General features: G+C 50.5%; 1 protein-coding gene across 3 annotated transcripts in view; it reads right to left on the reverse strand.

The window, feature by feature from the left end:
* Nucleotides 1-1949: 1949 nt before the first annotated feature.
* Nucleotides 1950-19842, reverse strand: part of AK8 (adenylate kinase 8) — a 128424-nt gene continuing 110531 nt past the window's right edge. For all 3 annotated transcript variants that reach the window (XM_033426878.2, XM_004269067.2, XM_033426879.2), the window contains 2 exons: nt 3403-3483; nt 1950-2282 (listed from right to left, as the gene is read on the reverse strand). In XM_033426878.2, coding sequence (XP_033282769.2) covers nt 2045-2282; nt 3403-3483 — 319 coding nt within the window. In that variant the 3' untranslated portion in view covers nt 1950-2044. The remainder of the gene's footprint in view (nt 2283-3402; nt 3484-19842) is intronic.

The raw sequence follows: 19842 nt of genomic DNA on the forward strand, positions 1-19842 counted from the left end.
CCTGTGGTCTGTACCTGGGACTTCTCCCGGGGCCTCCCAGGGCCCTGAGAAGGCTTAATGTGCAGGAGCCCATCGTCAGGGGACTTTCAGGGTAGTTGCTGTTTTCCCTGTAGGGGTTGGGGGGAAGTGGGGCCTGGGCAGGGGAGGCCCTGATGGAGTTTCAGGAGGTGGCACCCGGTGCCTGCGCAGCGTGAGGAGAGAGAGAGTCGGCGGCAGAGCCACGAGGCAGGGGGAGGCGCAGAGGCCGGATGCTGCCTCTGGAGAGAGGGCCCAGCCCCGGGAGGTGCTAGGGCAGGCCCAGGGCTCGGTCTGAGGTGACGGGGCAGAGGCAGGAGGGCAGGCCTGGAGGCCTGGCTCCAAGGACCCCAGCTGCCGGCTGGCACGTCACTGGCTACCGTGGCCAGCGCCAGGGTCAGATCTTTGCTGGAGGGACTCTGGGCTGCTCCAGGCTGGAAGGGGCTTTAGCCATTAGGCGTAGAGTCCCCGAGCTGCCCAGAGCCCGGGGGCTGGAGTCCTGGGCCCCGGCTGGCCTGGCCTGCTGAGGCCCGCGGGCAGAGAGCACCAGAACACCGGGTTCAGGTGTGCCACGGACCCGGGTGACCTCAGGCAAGTCACTTACCCTCTGCGGCTTTAGTGCCCTCTTCTGTCGATGGAGGGAATCACCCAAGTATCCTTCTAATGAGGTCAAAAAAAATAACTGGGTGCGGGGAGGGGGCTCATGAAAGAGGATCAAGAGCTCTGTCAGCCTAAGATGTCACTGTCCTGTCCCTCCAGGATCTCCTCCTGGTCCTGTGGGCTCTGGGGAACCCAGAGGGGCTATTTCGGTGGGAGGTGAAGGCAGGCCTTCCGAGGGGCTCCAGCAGGTCTCAGGAAACAGCTAAGTGTGTCTAGAGCTGCCCTGACATGGCAACCACTCACCACATGTGGCCATTTACATTTTTTTCTTTTATATAAACTTATTTATTTTATTTTATTTTTTTGGCTGCGTTGGGTCTTCGTTGCAGTGAGCGGGCTTCTCATTGCGGTGGCTTCTCTTGTTGTGGAGCACGGGCTCTAGGCGTGCGGGCTCAGTAGTTGTGGCTCGTGGGCTCTAGAGCACAGGCTTAGTAGTTGTGGCGCACGGGCTTAGTAGCTCTGTGGCATGTGGGATCTTCCCAGACCAGGGCTTGAACCTGTGTCCCCTGCATTCTTAGGCGGATTCTTAACCACTGCGCCACCAGGGAAGTCCCTACATTATTTTTTTTTTTTTTTAAGCAAATTTACTTTTCCCACAGGTCAATTTCCATTACCAAGGAAGTATTTAATTTTAATTTTTTTTTTTTGGCCGCACTGCTTGGCATGTGGGACCTTAGTTCCCCAGGCAGGGCTCGAACCCAGGCCCCCTGCATTGGAAGCGCGGAGTCTTAACCACTGGACCACCAGGGAAGTCCCCATTTACATTTAAATTCGTGAACATTAAGGACAATTTTTTTTTTTGGACAATTTTAAAAACATCTCAGTTGCAGTGGCCATGTTCCCCGTGCTCAGCAGCCACCTGCAGCTCGTGCCGTGTTGGACGGTCAGAGAGCATGGCCCTCATTCCAGAGAGTTCTACAGGACAGGCTGCTCTAGAGACAGCGGCTTCGGTAAACTGCATTTCCTGAGAGCACAGCATGTGCCAGGCTCCGTGCTGAGCGCTTCACCACCATCATCCCGTTTAGTCCCAAAGCAGCCCCGTGAGGCAGGGACTGTTATTACCCCGTTTTAGTTGTGAGAAACGAGGGGCTCCGAGGATCGGGTGACAACCCCGGGGTGCACAGCACATTGATGCTGGAGCCACGACGCATCCCAGGTCTGACCCGGTCCGCAGCGCTCTGCTTGACTGCTCTCCGGGACTTTGCCTGTCCTGTGCTCCCAGACCCCCAAACGAGGCAACCTTCCGGCCGCCTCACCGTCAGGACACACGAGACTGCACTCCGCACTCTTTATTGGCTGAGTTTCCAGAAGGTCGGGGGAGAAGGATTCACTTTGTTCCCCTGGGGGATGTTCCTTTGCTCTTAAGCCATCAGGGAACTTTCTTGGGCAGGGGATTAATGATCCCACTCTCTATGTATTCAAAGACCGTGTACGGGTCCTGGTCCCCGTTGAGGGTGATGGCCTGCCCATAGAACTCCTGCAGCTCAGCGGAATTCCTGTAGAACTGCTCCATTCTGAGCCTGATCTGCTCTTCAGAATCCTTTGGGCTCTGCAGGAGGCGGGCCTGGATTTCCATGGTCGGAGGTGGCTTGTACATGAGGTGGTACCTGCGAGAGGAGGGGAAGCAGGTGACCCCTGGTCCAGCTCAGAGGACAGGGCAGAAAGGGGCCCTCTGTCCTACGGCCGAGCAAGCTGGTCACCATCACCGCCGCCACCAAACATTTACTCTGCACCAGCTGTGTGCACACCCTCAGCTGGGTCCGGGAGCCGCAGACAGACCCAAAGCCCAGGCCCTGCCCAGGAGAGAAAAATGCAGATCAGTAATAGGACAGAACATAGTAATATACCGAGGACCGAATGCCTCTTTCTTTCATTCCCTTCCTTCCTTCTTTCTTCTCTTCTTCATTCCAAACGATATTTATCCGCTGCCGTGGACGCCTGGCACACGTTTGCTATTGACGACGCAGTGGCAGGCAAGGCAGTTGCCTCTGGCTTTATGGAGTCCAATGGGGGATGGGACATTATAACACCAAGTGTGAGCAGAGATGACGGGAAGTACCACCGTCACTGCTGGAGCGACCCCAGGGGCATGGCCGCGTGAAGGTCATGGTACTTGACACAGGTCAGTGAAAGGATGTCCCCCAGCAGCAAGGCGACAGATCAGACCTATAGTTCAGGAAAATCCTGGTATTTCCTTCGAGCCCCTCCTCACTCCCTACTGAGAAACGTGGTCTGGTGACCGAGAAACAGGGCCTTGATTACTGGGAAGATGGAAGCGTCTACCTCTTTGCAATCGCAGAGACTATACATTGGATTTCAGCACTAACACGGTGATTGTACTTGGTCAGATGTGGAATAGAACTCAGGATTTACCCCCGTAGCTGTGGGAGGGCTCGAAGGTGAACTGGTTCCCGAGGGGCCGCGTCTGAACAGCAACCACATCTGGGATGTACTGTGGTCACAGCAGAGGCCTGGAGCGCCATTTCACCCGCTGAGCCCAGGACAGAGCCGGCGAACATTTCAACAACTGCTGTGGAGCCCCGGACATTAATTTTCTTGCTGCTCTTCCAGGAAAAGAGGGGCCGACAGGAAGCGCAGAGGAGCTATAGCTGGGGGAACCCCCTTTCTAGAGTCTTCTGTCAGTCGTCACTGGCGTCATCCCTGGAAACATCGGTCAGCTACATGGGGAGAGGGGGTCCCTGGCGGGGCGTGGAGCCTGGCACAAACCTTTCTCCTGTGACAGGGTCGGTTCTTCTCAGGGTCAGCCGCTCAATGATGGAATCGAATGGCACATTCAGGAAAAACACCCTACGAGGAAGAACAAGCACCATGGTCAGCTGCAGGCGCGGCCTCCCTGCCGAGGAAGCTCTCCGCACCCTGATTCAGGGACGGTGCCCAGCGCCCATCACTTCCGGGGGTAGGGGAGACTCTATGGGGGGGGGGCAATCACTCAGGTGAGCTTCGGGGAGCAGATGCGCCATCCTTGTGGCAGGACAGCGTGTTCTCTGGAGTCACACAGACTTGGGTTAGAATCTCACCTCCACCATGGACCTGCTAGGCGACCTTGGGCCACTAACACAAACCCTGTCAGACTCAGTTTCCTCACCAGCAAAATGGGTGTAGTGATAGTTGCTGGTGTTGAAGATGTAAGGAAAAGAAGCATGTGACAAGCTTAGTGCAGGGCTTCCTCACTTTCTCTTTCACAGAAGAGTCCTGGACCCAAGGGAGCAGGACCCTCAAAATCAACAGTCCCAGCAGAAAAGACACAGCTCTCACTTCTGATAACTCAGGACTCCGACTGGGCCTGCCTGAGAATCCATCTCCTGAACCCCTAGTTCAAATGGTTTAATCCCTTCCCTCTTTGGCGGTGGAAGTCTCTCTTTCTTTTTACTTTTTTATTTTTATTTTTTGCAGTACGCGGGCCTCTCACTGTTGCGGCCTCTCCTGTTGCGGAGCACAGGCTCCGGACGCGCAGGCTCAGCGGCCATGGCTCACGGGCCCAGCTGCTCTGCAGCACGTGGGATCCTCCCAGACCGGGGCACGAACCCGCGTCCCCTGCATTGGCAGGCGGACTCTCAACCACTGCGCCACCAGGGAAGCCCTCCTTTTAAAACTTTTATTGGAGTATAGTTGATTTACAGTGTTGTGTTACTTTCTGCTGTGCAGCAAAATCAATCCGTTATACATATATCTATTCTTTTTTAGATTCTTTTCCCATATAGGTCATTACAGAGTATTGAGAAGGGTTCCCTGTGCTATGCAGTAGGTCCTTATTAATTATTTATTTTATATAGAGTAGTGTGTACATGTCAGTCCCAATCTCCCAATTCATCCCACCTCTCCTTCCCCCCTTGGTAACCATCAGTTTGTTTCCTACATCTGTGACTCTATTTCTGTTTTGTAAATAAGTTCATTTGTACCATTTTTTTTAGATTCCACATACAAGAGATACAATACGATATCTGTCCTTGGGAAGCCTTTCTTTATATAAAACCTGAGGAGAGAGGCTCTCAATCAGGGCCGATGTTGCCCTGAGAAGCTATTTGGCAACATGTTTGTGGCTGTCACAACGGGGGGCGGGGGGAGTGCTACTGGCATCTAGTGGGTGGAGGCCAGGGGTACTGCTCAGCATCTCACTCTGTGTAGGACAGGCCCTACCGCAAAGCATTACCGCCCCGTGTCAGTCGGGAGGCAAATGGAACCGGTGGGAGGTGCCAGCGCTCTGGCTGGGGTCCGGCTGGGGGAAGCGGGTCGGGGTGAAGGACCAAGTGTTCTAGCTCTTCCCCACAGATCTAATCCAGGGCCTGTCTTCTGGCATCAAACCATCTCAGTTTGTTTGTTTTGTTTTTTTTTTTTTGGTACGCGGGCCTCTCACTGTTGTGGCCTCTCCCGTTGCGGAGCACAGGCTCCGGACGTGCAGGCTCAGCGGCCATGGCTCATGGGCCCAGCCGCTCCGCAGCATATGGGATCTTCCCGGACCGGGGCACGAACCCGCGTCCCCTGCATCGGCAGGCGGACTCTCAACCACTGCGCCACCAGGGAAGCCCTCAGTTTGTTTTTAAAAAATAAGTTCTGGAATATTCTATGGCTCACTTACTGTTTATTCATTACTCTAATTAATTCATGCCTATGTTTATTGACTGCCTGTCGTGTGCCAGGCTCTGCAGTGAGGCCCTGTGTTTACCAGCCCATCGTATGGGACTGAGACAGGACATTTAACAGAGTTGTCATCTCGGACATCAGCGTCCCATGACCGATGCAACTTCCACTGGGGACGACATCCGTGACAGCGGTAGCGGTGACAGCCTCACTGTGCACCCAACACCTTGTTCATGTCACTTCCGAGTAAGTAAATTCAGGCGAAAAGCACCTCTAAGTGTAAGAGAAACGTACTCGGCGATTTCCCGCCTTCACAGTTGGGTGGGAGTCTTTTCAGGGCGGATCCTCTGTCTCCTCCTAAGTTAGTGAACAAGAAGCCTTCACCGGCATCCCAGGAATTCACCAGGTGTGTTGATCAGGCCGCCAAGAGGCCAAGCTTTAGTGGGTCCAGTGGCACATTGGTCCCCATGGGCCCTGGTCCAGCCTCTTGGGCCCAGGTGCCACCCCTAGGGCCAGAGCCATGACCAGCCCCCAGCCAGTGTCCTGACACCCGGGAAGCACTCAGGAAAGGAAGGAATAAGTGAACAGGTGGCACACCATTCTAGTGCTCTATTTAAATACTCTCTCTGCCTCCTGACCGACTTTCCTCCATCCCAGCCAAAGAACTCAACCAACTGGTAGAGTTGAGAATGATGCTAAATACCGGGGTTGGAAGGGGTCAGCATTTCCCTAATTCCCGGGGAACAGGTGCATCAGAAGCCCCTTGGGAGACGGTGACTCTGCTGCATGCCAACACCCTGGCCCAGAAATGCTGATTCAGCAGACATTGGAGGGCGCCCAGTATTCCCCCCTCCCCACCACCCAGTGCCTGGAATCCGCTGCCTTGGAGAACACCTGGGCCAGGCACTCTTGAAGGTCCTGTGACCCCTGGAAATTACACACAAACTATGGAGTACGTGTGATTTTTGGGAAGGGATAGATCCATGTTTCACAACAGATTCTCAAAAGGGTCCTGGTTCTTAAAAAGGGTTAGGTGTCACCGGTCTGAGTTTCACAGGGCAATGAAGGATGTGGCCACAGCCGACGTGAGGAGGTGGCAGAGCTGGGCCGCCCCAGATGCCGCACTCTGTCTTCACACTGCTTCCTGGCGATTTTCCTGAGCCCCTCTGGGGAGCCACCCCGATGCCCACTTATCCCTATGACTTGTTTGGAGTTATCTCATCCCCGGGCTGTGGGGCTGGGCATGAGGGAGGCCCAGGTGTGGCCAATTTGAGTGCCAGCTCCTCCTGGCCACAGAAGTTGGGTCAGGGTGCAGACTGATCGAAGCCAGGCCAATGAGAGGCTGCCCCAAGGCTTGCCAGAGAGAAAGGAGCTTCACTTTTTCTGGGGCTGCTAAGCTGTTGGCACGGGAGCCTGGGGTTGCCTGGGGCCTGCACCCAGAGACAGCCTACCTGAGAATAAAGCCCACCCCGAGAGAGCAGAGAGATGGTGAGAGACACTGTTTGGGGCCCTGGACCAAGCTGTACCTGAAGCCAAACGCCCCTCAATGTTTCCCCGACATGAATACATAAATCTCTTTTGCATAAACCAGTTTGAGCTGGGTTTCCTGCAATGGTTATCCAAAGGCCATCTACTACATCTAGTCTCTCCACACCTGCTTCTGGAAAATGTGTAAATTAAAAAAAAAAAAAAGAGTCAAACATGAGCCAAATGCTCTCCTTCAAGACCAGCATCTCCCGGGCTTCCCTGGTGGCGCAGTGGTTAAGAATCCGCCTGCCAATGCAGGGGACATGGGTTCAAGCCCTGGGCCGGGAAGATCCCACATGCCGTGGAGCAACTAAGCCCGTGCGCCACAACTACTGAGCCTGCGCTCTGAAGCCTGCGAGCCACAGCTACTGAAGCCCGCGCGCCTACAGCCCGTGCTCTGCAACAAGAGAGGCCACTGCAATGAGAAGCCCCCGCTGGCCGCAACTAGAGAAAGCCGTTGTGCAGCAACGAAGACCCAACGCAGCCAAAAATTTTAAAAAAGACTAGCGTCTCCCACTGACTTTCTTCTCGTTCTCTCTTTCTGCCCACACCGTTTGCTGAGGTTCACTTCTGCCCAGTTGCCAAGAAGCCCCTCGCTGGTAGCTGATGAAAGCTGCAGCCTCCCTTCCACGAAGTGAGCACAGCCTGGGGTGTGGGCGGGAGCCATGAAAACCCACCTCTTCCCCCGCGCGCATTCTCGACAACGATCTCCATTCCCCACGTGCCTCGAAATAACAGCCCCCAAATAAAACATGCGAGATCAGGAGCGTCTGAACACCGGAGCACAGATGTTTCAATGTGCTTTCATCTCTTACACTCCAAACATGCCTGCCCCCCCCCCGCACCCCCAGAACTTGAGAAGCCCAACAGCAACACCAAAACGTGGCTGTCACCGCAGCTGGCGGCTGACGGTGCCGCTCCGGATGCCGACGCCAGTAGAAAGGGAGCCAGTTTGGAAATCCGTGATAATGGATGCTACTTCATAAACAAAGGAGCCCCCGTTGAAAGATTTTTAACCCAGCATATCAAGATCGCTTGTCGTCATTCAAGGGAATGGCTTGTGAAAGGCTGGCGAGATCAGAAGCGCAAAGGACACCAAATTGGTACTTGAAACACGTCGCTGGGAAAAGCCTCGCTGGGGAGGAGCTGTGCTTCCACGCTGGAAGCTTCTGATTAGCCAGGCTCACGGCGACCTGGTGCCACAGCCAGGTGGCGGGGAGAGCGGGGAGCCCACTCGGCTCTGCTGCCCTGTGCGTGCCCCACCTGCCGGTTTTGGGTATCATTTACAATAACAGCTAGGAAAGACAGAATGTGAAAGCAAAGAATATTCAAAGCAGGGCGCACCGGGCAGAGACACCCCTGGCATATGTGCTTGGGTTCACCGGGGCAGGGAGCTACGCCTGCCTTGGGGTTTGCAGAATTTCAGGCTGGTGGCTGCCTCAGGAGGGAGCTGGAAGGTACCTCTAATCCCTCACTCCTCGCTCCTGGACCAGCAGCAAAAGTACCAGCCCCACCACCCACCCACTGAATCAGAGTCTAGAGGGATGTGTGTGCACATCGAGGCTGCAGAAGTGCCGCTCTGATCCCGTGTCTCCCAGATCTGCCTGGTGTTGGGGACCATCTGGAGGGCTTGTCTAAAACACAGATTCCGACCTGAGACTAACACACGATTGTAAATCGTCTATTCTTCAAAAAATAGTTATTAAAAAACAAAACAAAACAAAACATTCCAGGCAGCCCTCCCAGAGCTACCAAGACGAAACCTCCACGGGAGGGGCTGCGAGACCTGTATTTGTAAGTCAGCAGCTCAGGTGATCCTCCTGCTCAGGCAGGTATGGGAAGCATGGCTGTTATCCCAGGTCTCACCTTGGCCAAACCTTGGAACCGGAAGGGGAGCTTTGAGAATACTGAGGCCTGGGCCCCACCCGTAGGGATTCTGCTATAATTGGCCCAAGGGGAGGCCTGGGAGTGGAGATTTTTAAAAGCTCCCCAAGTGATTGTTGTATGCAGCCAACTTTGAGAACCACTGCTCTGATTCAATCGCTCCGTGTACAAGATGGGGAAACTGAGTCCCAGAGAGGCGAGGGCTCACACACTGTCACCCAGGGCACTGATGACAGACAGTGAATGACAGCGGGGATCTCCTGACCCGCCCCCATTATGACCCCTCTGATCATACTGCCTGGGGCTCTGTCTGGGGAGCAAAGGAAGCCTCTTCCTCAAAGGCCTTGAAGCTTACCCCCTGCTCCGGAGCTAAACTCACTGGGGACAGAGGGATAGAATTTTCTCTGGACCCATGGATAGATTTGATAAATTGAGAGATATGACATCTAAGAACTGGCTTTAAATAAATATGATGTCCCGTTCTGTCCAGAGGCAGGGGTCTGCCCTTATTAGCCTCTTGATCTCAACCAATAAGTCTCTACTCCGTGCAAAACTCCATACAAAGCACCATGATGTAACTACAATGAGATACCACGTCACACACAGCAGGGTGGTTATTATCAAAAAAACAGCAAAGGGACTTCCCTGGGTGGTCCAGTGGTTAAGACACCGTGCTCCCGAGGCAGGGGGCCTGGGTTCGATCCCTGGTCAGGGAACTAGATCCCGCACGCGCCAACGAAGGTCCCGCGTGCCGCAAACTAAGACCCGGCGCAGCCAAATAAATAAATACTTTAAAAAACAGCAAATAACAAGTGTTGGCGGGTGAGATTGTGGAGAAAGTGGAACACTTGTGCATTGCTGGTGGGAATGTAAGATGGTTCAACAAGTGATCCAGCTATTCCACCTCTGATATATGCCCCCATAAGGGAAAGCAGAAATTGGAGCAGACATTTGCACACCCAAGTTCACGGCAGCACTATTCACAACAGCCAAAAGGCAGAAATAACCCAAACGTCCAACAATGGATGACTGGATAAACAAAACGTGACATACACTCACAATGGAATATCATTCAGCCTTAGAAAGGAATGAAATCCTGACACCTGCTACAACGTGGATGAACCTTGAAGACATTACACTAAGTGAAATAATCAGACACAGAAGGGTAAGTATTATATAATGGCATTTATATGAGGTACCTAGATTAGTCAAATTCATAAAGGCAGAAAGCAGAATGGTGGGGGAATTTCCTGATGGTCCAGTGGTTAGGACTCAGCGCTTTCACTGCAGGGGACCCGGGTACGATCCCTGGTGAGGAAACTAAGATCCCGCAAAGCCAAGCAGCTCGGCCAAAAAACAAAAAGAATGGTGGGAGCCAGGGGCTGGGGGGAGGGGAAATTTGGAGTTGTTGTTTAGTGGAGATGGAGTTTCAGTTTGGGAAGATGGAAAAGTGCTGGAGATGCATGGTGGTGACAGTTGCACAAGGAGAATGTACTTAGTACCACTGAACTGTACACTTAAAGGTACTTAAAATAGGGGACTCCCCTGATGGTTCAGTGGTTAAGACTCCAGGCTTCCACTGCAGGGGTGCATGGGTTCGATCCCTGATCGGGGAACTAAGAGTTTACATGCTGTATGCATGGCCAAAAAAAAAGGTTAAAATATTAAATTTTATGTTATGCATATTTTCTCACAATAAAAAATAAGCACAACGGTGTGGTTAATAGACATTATGATGAAGGTAGGAGGAGGGGTGGATTTCTAGCCTTGAATAAGTTTACAATTTAATGAGGTTCTTAATATGCATATGTATACAAATAAATGGATGGACCAGAAAATATGAACCTATAATGGTACTAATTCCATACTAATTATAAGGCCAATGCTATACATACTCAGAAAATAGAAAAGGAAAGAATAGAACTTAATTAATTAGGCTGCCTTTCCCTGATACCAAAAACCAGACAAGGACACTACAAGAAAACTATAGACCAATATCCCTCATGAATACAGATGCAAAAATACTCAATAACATATTAGCAAATTGAACCCAGCAATACATAAAAAGAATAATACATTACAATAAATGGGGTTTAACCTAGTAATGAAAATCTGACTCGATATTTGAAAATCAATCAATATAACCATATTATTAGACTAAAGAAGAAAACTGTATAATCATCTCAATAGATGTAGGAAAGCATTTAACACAATTTTATATCAATTCCTGATAAATATTCTAAGCAAACTAGAAATAGAAGGTAACTTCCTCCTCAGTCTAATAAAAGGTATTTACCAAAAAACTACAGCTAACATCAAGACTGAATGCTGGGTTTCTCTGGTGGCGCAGTGGTTGAGAATCCACGGGTTTGACAGGGGTTTGAGCCCTGGTCTGGGAAGATCCCACATGCCGCGGAGCAACTAGGCCCGTGAGCCACAACTACTGAGCCTGCGCATCTGGAGCTCGTGCTCCACAACAAGAGAGGTCGCGACAGTGAGAGGCCCGCGCACCACGATGAAGAGTGGCCCCCACTCGCTGCAACTAGAGAAAACCCACGCATAGAAACAAAGACCCAACACAGCCAAAATAAATAAATAAATAAATAAATAATTTGAAAAATAATAAATAAAAGACTGAATGCTTTCCCCTTAAGATTGGGAACACAGCAAGGACGTCCATTTTCACAACTCCTATTCAACATCTTACTGGAAGTCCTGGATAGTGCAATATATCGAGAAAAGGAAATAGCAAGCATACAAATGGAAAGGGAAGAAATAAAACTATGTTATTTGCAGATGACACGATCATCTAATTCAAAGCCCCAAAGAATCATCAAAAAGGTCACTATAACTAATAAGTACGTTTAGTGAATTCACAGACTACAAAACCAATAAACAAAATATAAACCAACTTTTCAAGACACTAGCAATAAACAACTGGAAACGGAAATTTTAAAGTACCATTTACTATAATATAAAAATGAAATACTTAGGTATAAAGCTAACAAAATATGTATAAGATCTGTTGATGAAAATTACAAAACACTGGTGAAAGAAACCAAAGACTTAAATACATATGGGGAGCTATACCATGTTCATGGACTCAGAGACTCAATAGTGTTAAAATGTCAATCCTACTAGATCTGCAGATTCAATGCAATTCTAATCAAAATTACAAGAAAGTGTTTTGAAAATTCCACACAAGTTAATTCTCAAATTTATATGGAGCGTTTTTCTGGAAAAGAATTAGAATCACTAAAACACGTTGAAAAAGCGGAGCAAATTGATTTCAAGGCTTACTACAAAGCCACAGTAGTCAAGACAGTATGAGTGTTAGTGAAAGGCTAGACACAATGGATTAAAGAGTCTGGAAGTTGACTCATACAAATATGACCAATCGCTTTTCAACAAAGCTACCAACACAATTCAATGGAGAAAGATGGTTTTTTCACCCAGTGTTGCTGGAATAATTAGACGTCCATATGCAAATAATGATAATAATAATAATAATCTTGACCCATACCTCACACCATACACAAAATTTAAATCAAAATGGATCACGAACCTAAATAGAAACCTGAAACAATTAAACTTCTGGAAGAAAATCTCTGTGACTTTGGGTTAAAGAGTTCCTACATATGACACCAAAATCATGACACATAGATTTTTAAATTGATAAATTAGATTTCATTAGAAATCTAAAAATTAAAGACTTCTGCTCTTCAGAAGACCTTAAGAAAATGAAAGAGATGCCATAGACTGGGAGAAAATAACTATGAAGTCTATACCTGATAAAGGATTTGCAACCAGAGTACATACAAATGTGAATTACACGCACAACTAATGACATAAAGGAGGACGCACAAATAGATCCCTTAGTACCTTGTGTTTCCAAATTTGATATTCAAATTGGGAAAGTCTGGTCCAGGAAAACAGTTTCCTGAAAAAGGCTCAAACGACTCCTCCTTCCCCAGTTCCTTCAAAGCCCGGAAGGAAGGCAGCGGAATTACCCACGCTTTAAACCAAGACTCGGCCTCTGCCACGCGGAGCCCTTTTTCGGGGCTGGAGCGTAGGCAGCAGTGGCTCTCAAGCTTTGATATAATCAAGGGGTCTTCTCTCAAAGGGGAACTTTGCCATGACTGCCACTGAAGCGAGGAAACAGAGAGAAAGGAGAGCCACCAAGAAAGAAGGCAAAGTGACACTGTACAGTAGAATGGTCTGCTCACCTTTAAAACGTGTGCCCCGACACATCAGAGAGGTGAGGCAACATCAAAGCTATTGCAAAATAGTCCTCACATGACTGCAACAAGTGGGGCCGTTGGATAGCACAAAGCAGGAGTAACCATTGTTATGGACGCGTCAGGACAAGGTCTCCGCCTAGTCCAAGGGCAGGGAGAGGCCGCATCGTGTCTAGAGGTGACTGCATTTGGGGACGGCAGTGAGGGATGGGCAAGCTGTTAGAGGACTCTAATGGGAATGAAAGATGAATGGAGCTGAGGATGGTAGGACTTGGGAGAGAGTGGTTCGAGGGAACAAGTGAATTATGCACAGACTATCAAAAAAACAAAAAATAAGAACTGGGTCAGCTGCAGAAGGCTCCACACCTCTGAGTACACCGTGGGAGGAGCTGTCTGAGGACAGGGGCTGGGCTGCCTTGTCTGTGCTGCAACCTTCGTGCGGGGATGTGGGGAGGGCTGAATAAACGTGCAGCGAATGAGTGGATTAGCACGTGAGGGAACCAGCTGTGATGCCAGGCAAGGCCCTATTCCATCTCACAGGGACGGCCCCGTCAGCTCTCTGGGATCGGCCCCCGGGTCCACCCAGCCACAGGTGCAGGCTGATTCCCGGCACAGAATGCGATGCTGGACAGGGTTTGGATGCAAGGCCTCCCTGGAGACCGGAAAAGTCCCCGGCCACAGTTTTAAATTTTTTACTATGTATCTTTTTTACTCTGACAAGAGTACAATTTGAAAAGAAAAGGCCAAACGTCTCAACCTCATTTTAAACCCCTGTGCAGCATGCCTCCTGCCCTCAGGTAGCCGCTGCAGGGTCCCCTCCCCGCCGGCTCCCCGCTCCTTCAGAAAACAAGGCTCCCACTGGCCATTTCTTGTTTAAAACTGTGCATAATTGATAGTGGCAAATCTACACGGCCCACCTCTAAAATCTCTCCAGGGGCAGGAAGAACAGTCTCCACGACTGTCATTAACTGGGAAATTAACGAGCACGCCTGGCGGTTCAGCACGCGCTGTGCAAAGTGCCCCAGTCCGGTGTAAGGAGAATGACCCCAGGTTCAAATTCCTGCATAATCCGTCTCCATCTGAGAGTCCTTGAAACATTTCTGCCTCCATCACCACTGGGAAGAAAGAGAATAATTCCTCTGCACACGGCCACCCAGACACTTCCTAGACGATCATGAAATGCACATCATTGGAAGTCAGAAAGTTCTGCAAACTTTTCCCAAAGAGAAAGGCAGATGAGCTTAAGGCAAAAAAAATGACAGTGGACAAGTGGAAAGCAAGCTAGAGCTACACTCCAGGACTAGCCAGTCTCTGCCAACTCGGGGCGCCAGCTATACCAGTGGCTCTCAGACTGGACACAGGAGGACTCTAAAAATTCTGGCTTTCCCCGGGTCCAGGCAGGCCCGGTGTCCGAACTCTGGCAACACTGCCCTCTCCCCGCATCTCTCGTGCCCACACAAGGTCAGCAAGTCAGCCATCAGTGCAGGGCAATCACCTGGGCGGGGCCAAAACGGCTCTCAGGGGCCACTGGGCACCTACACTCATCACTGCCTTTCCCTTGGTCGTCCTTCAGCTCCGTGTCTGTGTTTGAGGGGGCCTGGCTCACCACCCAGCTGGTCTTCTTCTGTGTGAGAAGTTCCTGTGTGTTCCTGGAAACCCGTCTTCCCTGTGCACTGGCCAGAAGCCACGCTGCACCTTCTATCTTGCGCTCAAGCACCTGCAGCCACACCAGCACCTGGCTGCCTTGGGGTCCCTCCTGACAGTGGGAACACAGATCAACGCTGGCCAACCGTGACGCATGCCGGCGTGGACACCAGTTCAGTCCCGAAAGGACGACTGGGCTGGTGAACATTCTGTCAGTGCCCCGTGGTCTGGCCGACAGGTGGACGCTCCGTCGGATCCACCGCTTCAAGAAAGAATTTGTGTCTCAGCTGTAAGGGGCAGGGTCAGCTGACAGCCTCCAGCTGTAAATATCTTCCAGGGACTTGAACCCTATGTTCTTTTTTTTTGTTTTTAAACATAGCTACTGAGATATAATTCACCCCCCTAAAAGTATACAGTGCAGTTCTTTTTAGCGTATTTACAGCGTGTGCAACCATCAACGCGATATAAGTTTGGGAGATCCTCATCACCTCCAAAGGAAACCCTGTACCCCTGAGAAGGCTGTCCCCACCCCCCAGCTCCCAGCCCCTGGCAACTGCCAGTCTGCTTTCTGTCTCTGTGGATCTGCCTCATCTGGACACGTCATACAAATGGAATCACACAATGCGTGGCCCTCCAAGTCTCCGTTTAGGAAAATTAAGGAAAAAAAAAAGAGGACCTCACAAAGTCATTTTAAAAGTTAAACATAATAATGCATATAAAGTGCTTAATGCATAATAACAACATAGAATATCCACTTGGCCCTACGTGCCGGGCATCCTTTATTTAGCCTAATGTTTTGAAGGTTCATCCCCATTGTGGCATGTATCAGAACTTCCTTCCCTTTTATGGCCAAATGGTGTCCCAGGGTATGGATAGACCAGATTTTGTTTATTCATGCACCGACTGATGGACCTTTTAACCCAAGCTTTTGAGCAAGGTCACATTCTTCTGGGGTGGCCCTTGGCCAGTGAATGAGCACGGACGGGTACCAGGGCCTGGCCACTTCTGCCCCACACAGCCCTCCCTCAGGAGGTCCCTGCTGGGCCGGTGGAGTCTGGGTCAGCCTGCCTCCTGATCCCATGGCTCCCCCTGCCCCATCCTGCTTCATCCCTTTTCCTGGCTCAGCTCTTACCTGCTCACAAAGCCTTTTCCACCCCATGACTGTCTCAGCCTCTGCTTCCAGGAGAACCCAACCTGTGACATGTGCCCTGAAAGGCACCAGGAGCCTTAAAGTATGCGGTCCCATTTATGTGAACACAGCTTCCTGTTTGCATGCCCATCCTCCACCAGGCTATCAGCTGTGAGGCAGGGACCAGTGCATTCGTGTGGCAGTGGAGAAGAGGGGACTGGCTTGGACATGGGTTCTGAGGTCAGAAAGACCTGGGTTCAAATTCCAGCGCCACCTTCTGGCCCACTGTGGGACCAGCCATTTTTACCCTCCAAGTCTCCATACGTGAGGATTAAAAAAAAAAAAAAAGTACCTTGCAAAGTTATTTTAAGGATTAAATATGAAAATCCATACAAATTGCTTAGTGTGTGATGATAAGACAGAATATCTATGGGGCCTACATGGCAGGCAGTCTTCTAAGACTTGACCTACCTTAGGTCATAACTCCTCATTGTGACCTTACAAGGGGATTATTATTATGTCCATTATAGCATGTGAGAAAACTGAGGGACAGAGAGATTCAACCTGCCGTAGTGCCCCGGCTAGAAAGTGGCCATGATGGTTAATTTTGTATGTCAACTTGAATAGGCCATAGGGTACCCAGATATTTGGACAAACATTATTCTGGGTGTATCTGTGAGAGTATTTTTGGATGAGATTAACATTTAAATTAGTGGGATACAGAAGAAATTAATACAATATTTTAAATCAACTATACTTCAATAAAATAAATTAACAAAATTAATTAGTGGAATGAATGAAGCAGATTGCCCTCCCTAATGTGGGTGGGCCTCATGCAATCAGTTGAAGGTCTAAATAGAACAAAAAGGCTGACCCTCTCCCGAGTAAGAGAGAATTTCTCCTGTCTGCTTGCTTTTGAATTGGGACATTGGCTTTCTCCTACCTTCAGATCTAGTGGGGTGGAGGTGGGATCGACAAGCTCATGTACCCCATCCTCAGGGCTCACTGGACCCCACTTCAGCCTTCCTGCCTTTTGGCCCTTCCTGGGGCTCCTGCTTTCGGACTCACCCCACAGATCTTGCAGCTTGTCAGTCTCCATAACCACATGAGCCAATTCCTTACGATGAATCTTTCTCTACATATAATACACACCCATTGGTTCTATTTCTCTGGAGAACTTTGCCTAACACAGTGGTGGAGCCAGGATGCAAACGCAGGCAGCCGGCTCCAGTGTCCGTGCAGCTGAGCACAGCACACCATCATGAATCTGCTGAAAGATGGAGGAAGGAAAGAAGGAGGGAGGGAGGCGGGGAGGGAAGAAGGAAGGGGAGAGGGAGGGAGGGGGGAGGGAGGGAGGAAGGGGAGAGGGAGGGAGGTCTTGGCGTCCACTGCTCAGCGCAAACCCCAAACCTCAAATCCCAAATGTGTGGCTCCGCTTTAGCTCTCTGGGCTGAGCTGCAGAGTCAGCTGGAGTCGGAGCCACCTTCCTCCACTTTAAGCAGATCAGCTGGAAGGGCTGTGGGGCAGGAGATGGGCAGACGCTCTGGCAAGGGGGCCTCCACCATGTGCTTTCCTCTCAGCCGCCCTGCTACCGGGCGCACATCCCAGGCGCTGCTCCAGGAGCAGGAATTCGCTTCAGGGACCAGAGAGCAGGGTGCGCAAAACCTGGACCCTTGGACCGCCTGGGAAACAAGTGCACTCACCTCGTTGCCGCTCCCCGGAAAAGGGAAGCCGAGGGAGGGGGAGGGGAATTCATTTCGAGGTTTCCTTTCCCAGAGCCAGTCTCCCTCAGTGACAAATGGCACATGAAGACCTGTCCTGGTGAAGAGTTACATAAGCATGTCCCGGCCACCATCCGAATCTCCACTCTTGACTTTTCCACTCTCTATTTTTTTTAATAAGGTGCTGCAGAGAAGCTTTTGCTTTAACCCTTTCCACAGCTGGAGATTTCCTCCATGAACCTCTCTAGCGAAAAGCATTTTACTTCTTGGCTTCAATTTTTAACCCTTTGCCGCTCATTAATCTCCTCCATCACCATCATCACCTTCATTGCAAACCTTTCTATACGTGCTACGTGCCAGGCACCTGCACTAATAAGCATATTACACATGTGTGTTGCGCCATTTAATCCAAGTAAGGTCCTGTGATCCTGCCCATCTCAAGGGTGGAAAAACTCAGGCTCCCAAGAGGTTAAGTGCTGCCTCCAGGCTGGGCTCCAGGTCCAGCTGCCTTAGGTCGCTCTTTCACTACCTTCCTACGTGTAAAATAACATCACTTGTTCCCTGCAGCTGTTGGAACATCCCTGAAGTCTCTGGTGAGAATCAGAAAGTGGGAAAGGGACCGACCCTGAAGCAGTTTAGGAGGGGAGCGAGTGGGGTGAGGTCCACACTGTCCATGCACCCCAACCTCAAGGGTCACTGAACCCCACCTCAGACTCCTTCGGGCCAAAGTCACCACCTCATCTGTGTCCTCCATCACCTGACGGATGGCTCCCCAGCCGCTGGGACTCCCGCCTCAGTTTGTCTCCCTGGGGATGCCGTGCACAGCTGCCTCTCAGGGTTAAAGATCAATAATGTGGATTCCAAAAGATCCTTCATCCCCAGTCGCAGCTGTCTTGCCTAAGGATTCCACCACTGTGTTTGTTAAACCCACACTTTAATTACTCCAAAATTATGTTAAAACCTTGCATAAATATTGCAGTGTGACATCTTCCAAAGAATTTCATTACAGCAAGTTGGGCTGCTGCCAGAGCTTCGGTTAAAAAGTAAGAGGAGAACAGACACATGCAGAAAAGATATTGTTTTCAAGATAAAAAGGCAGGGAGGTCATCCTTTGTCAGATCACCCAGGTGTCAAAGAGAAACAGACTCTCCCATTTCACAGACTGAAGGGGGAAAATGCCCTTCGGCCCTCCCACCTAATAGGTTTTACTTCTCGAAAAACCTAAATCTGATTAAATATTAATAACCAGTGGTATTAATTAAGGGGGAAAAGTCCATCAAGAGAACCCCAATATGTTTACAGTGTCCCCAGGAAACGGGAAATTCACAATCAAGTGTGTAAATGTTCTAAAAAAGGGTCCTGAATATTTTATGAATATTTGTCATAAAACAGAAATAATAACCACTGTGCAGAGCTATTAGAATTAATATTTATGCTGCCCGCCATGAAATATTCATGGGGACAGAGAAAGGGGGGGCCGTAAGACAAGAATTAATTTACATTGGGCTCGGTTTACCCGCTGGCTTGATGTTTAAAGACGGTTGACAAGCCTTCGGATGAATCCGCCAGTCACTTCCCGAAGCAGCCAGTGGAGTGGAGGGGGTGGGGACGGGTCCGGGCTGCTGACAGCTCACAGATTGAGTTTCTGACAGCCCTTAAAAAACCTAAACGGCCCCCCACCTTTTTTTCCTTCTTCCATTGCCCAAGGCGCTCTGTTCTGCCACCGCGCATCCGAGCTCCCCTTCCATCTGCTGAAATTAACGAATTAATGAGCGCGACCCGCTTTACAGCGGGGCCCTATGAATGTTTACAGGCGATTAAATTATAATGCGGGGCGGCTGTATAATTCATGAACCAATTAAAGGAAGTGTTAGTTGATTTGATGGGATGAGGACGTACAAAATGCATTTAACTAATGGGGAGCCACGGGCTGCGAGGGCCGGCTCCCTCTCTCTCGGATTACGCGGCTAATTGCCGCGCTTTATGGGGCTGTCACTGATAGCCATGCATATTTCATCGTTCTCAAATACTTCAATTGTGTGCGTCCGTGTCGCGGCTGTAATATGGAGAAGCCCGGCCAAACTTGGCTGTAGTTACAGCGGCCGGGCTGCGACGGAGGCTGGAAACCCGAGCCGGGGCATCGGGTGTCTCCTGCCATTAGGTGATTAAAAGGGCTCAGCGTAGGATCGCCTTTGCTTTTACTGACAATTCCGATGCTGGCTTCAGGACAGTGGCCACACCAGGGCCCTGACCCCCTTTTCTGTGGGGGAGGGGGCAGGGGAAGTCCACAGCCGCTGTATTGTTCCCAGCACGCCCACGTCCAGAGTTCAGGGGTCCCTTGGGTCACCCAGAGGGCCCAGTGTCCCCCAGGGCAGTTCACCAGGGACGCATCCTGAGCTAAGGGTTTCCTCCAGGCCCGACTTTG

Source organism: Orcinus orca, chromosome 6 (genome assembly GCF_937001465.1).
Source record: "Orcinus orca chromosome 6, mOrcOrc1.1, whole genome shotgun sequence".
NCBI classification, from domain to species: domain Eukaryota; kingdom Metazoa; phylum Chordata; class Mammalia; order Artiodactyla; family Delphinidae; genus Orcinus; species Orcinus orca.